At 48.2% G+C, this 2,487-nt stretch overlaps 1 protein-coding gene across 1 annotated transcript in view; it reads right to left on the bottom strand.

Moving 5' to 3' along the window:
* Positions 1–2,487, bottom strand: part of LOC107101964 (1-acylglycerol-3-phosphate O-acyltransferase ABHD5-like) — a 22,552-nt gene that overhangs the window by 10,237 nt on the left and 9,828 nt on the right. Inside the window, exons 2-3 of the mRNA XM_015401066.1 lie at positions 1,839–2,133; positions 537–622 (exon numbers count right to left, since the gene is read on the bottom strand). Coding sequence (XP_015256552.1) covers positions 537–622; positions 1,839–2,133 — 381 coding nt within the window. The remainder of the gene's footprint in view (positions 1–536; positions 623–1,838; positions 2,134–2,487) is intronic.

The following is a 2,487-nucleotide window of genomic DNA, read 5'->3' as shown; positions in this document are numbered from 1 at the left end:
GGCGTAAGCACCATAGCGGTTAGGGCGGCGAAAGCACCATAGCGGTTAGGGCGGCGTAAGCACCATAGCGGTTAGGGCGGCGAAAGCACCATAGCGGTTAGGGTAGCGTAAGCACAATAACGCAAAGATACAACAGGACAAGGAGGAAGGACGAGGGGCAGAAGCAGCAGCGCCTAAGAACAGGAGTTAGATGGAGGGGCTACGACACAGCCACCGTCTCTGGAAGAGTCCTGATGCTGACTAAATGACCGGTAGAGACTGAGACAGAAAAGACCTCAGAGAAGGAAACTAAGACATCATCTGTCCCAACAGAGATCCTGGACTTGGATCAATTTAAAATGCTGCTGGTTTGTTGAGCAACATTAGAAACATTCTGAATAATGCAATAAAATGGCAGATTTTTTGTAGGATTCTAACAGGAACTAATTAGGTCCAATCAGATCACCTTTCCTGAGGTATGTGGCTTACTGATCTCTGTTCCCTCAGGGTATGGATTGGTTCATGGGAATAAAAATTAAGACAGCTGTGATGCTTACAGCGCAGCATGTGATCCTCTGCAGCCTTCAGCTGCCTCTGAGAGGTGGGACACCATGATGGCAGCCAGTTAGGGATCCAGCACCACCTGAAACACAGAGAACAAAGACCAATGTCTGCCTAATGGGATAAACAGAGATTCCTAATCAGGCTTCCATCAATGGAGGTGATTATCAGGTTCCTCCTTCCTTATCTTTCAGTTCCAGGAGGTGTTCCTGATTTCAGGTTAAAATCATTGCTTTATTCTGTCTGAACTATGGCATAATAAAGCTGCCCCTGAAGGCCCAGCCTGCTACACCCCCATAATATTTGGTTAATCCACGGTTCCTTGGCCCCCTCACACCACTTAGGTCCCATTAAGCCGGGCGTACACTGTGTGATATTTTTCAGTTGTTGCACGCAGCTACTGCTCACTCTGTACAACTAATCGCAGGGTTCACTCGTACAGTGTGAGTTCACAGCTTTATGTTCGGCCCGACGCTCTCATGCGATCTACCTGCTAAAAACCACGTGGAACTCGGCTCCGCAGTGAGATGGAGCTGCTCTGTATCGTCTATCTGGAAGCCAAACAAATAGAAGGGGACTATTAAGCTAACTAGAGGGAAACACGCTGCCTTGGCAATTTGTGCAATTTTGTGCCAAAAGCCCTAAAAAGAAAAGCAGACAATGTATTTAGAAAAAAGACATGGCTGAGCAGATATGGCTACTACGGTCTGTCAGTTTTACAGGAAGAACTCCATTTCACTCATTGCGTGGCTGCCATGCATCAGGGTTTTCATCTGAGAAGAAGAAGCAGAAGAATCCTTGTTTGTGCCCTGAGCAATTTGCCCATGACGGCCGGGAGAAAATCAAAACAAGTTTGATTTGCCACCGATCTCACCATTCCTGATCGGGAGGTGGACGTGAGAGGCTGATCGCCGCTCGTAACCCCCTGTACACTACACGACTCACGATCAGGCTGAACAGCGCCGAGCGAGCGATGCACCCGTTGATGTGTAACTAGGCTCATCTTGGGACAGAGTCCTGCTCTGCCCTCTGAGGTAGACCATAAATACGGGATGGATCTCCAGCTCAGTTAACTTCTCCTCCATTCTTATCTGCAGCTTCATCGTTTGTGTTGAGCTTTCCTGGTCCTCCCTCCGGCTTATCAAGGCCGGCCCTCTTCTTTATCATCTTAATTTCTAAGAAATGGACATTAAGTCCTTGATGAAAGCTTCTCCTTTCCAGCAAAACCAAGCTCAGAGCGCCTGACTGGCTTCTCTGAGGCTAATGCATCCGGGGTGGGGGTGGTTATCAGAACTCACCTGATGGTGTTCTCCACGTAGCTCCACAGGCGGCTGGTCAGAGGGAGGACGCCAGCCACAGACAGCACTCTGTGCACCACCCTGTACACCAGCAGAAGGACATGTGAGGTCAGCAGGTTTCCATCAGCTGTCTGCCTTTTATTCCTCACCAGAATGAAAACCTGGAGTGATTCCTTCCAGGAGGCGGAGCTCCAAGGCCTGCCTGGTTTAAACCTGTTATCCTCTGCAAAGCAGGTACCACAGACTTTAAACTGAGCAATGGTAGATATTTCCTTTGCAGAGCTAATTATGTATCCTGACACCAGGAGGAGGTTCTGCTTCTAGCTTGACAGTCAGGTGCAAACTGACCATGTCTGCAGGAAGTGATGACTCACAGGAAACAGATCCATTACAGAACATGAAGAGAGGGTCAGTGACCAGATCAGAAATAACATCAGTAAATTAGAACTGGTGAGGGAGTTAACAGATGAATGCAGCAGGAAGAGAAACTATCTTTAAGCTTTGAACCAAAATAAAAGCACCCTGGATCCACTCAGATATCATAGCATGCTAATAACCAACAGTGCTGGTTATTAGCAGCCTGCAGACATGAGGAACCATCAGCTATGCCGCAGACATGAGGAACCATCAGCTATGCCGCAGACATGAG

The sequence above is a fragment of the Cyprinodon variegatus genome, unplaced genomic scaffold (genome assembly GCF_000732505.1).
Source record: "Cyprinodon variegatus isolate N-32 unplaced genomic scaffold, C_variegatus-1.0 Scaffold1179, whole genome shotgun sequence".
NCBI lineage: Eukaryota > Metazoa > Chordata > Actinopteri > Cyprinodontiformes > Cyprinodontidae > Cyprinodon > Cyprinodon variegatus.
This window is presented reverse-complemented; position numbering and strand designations above follow the sequence as displayed.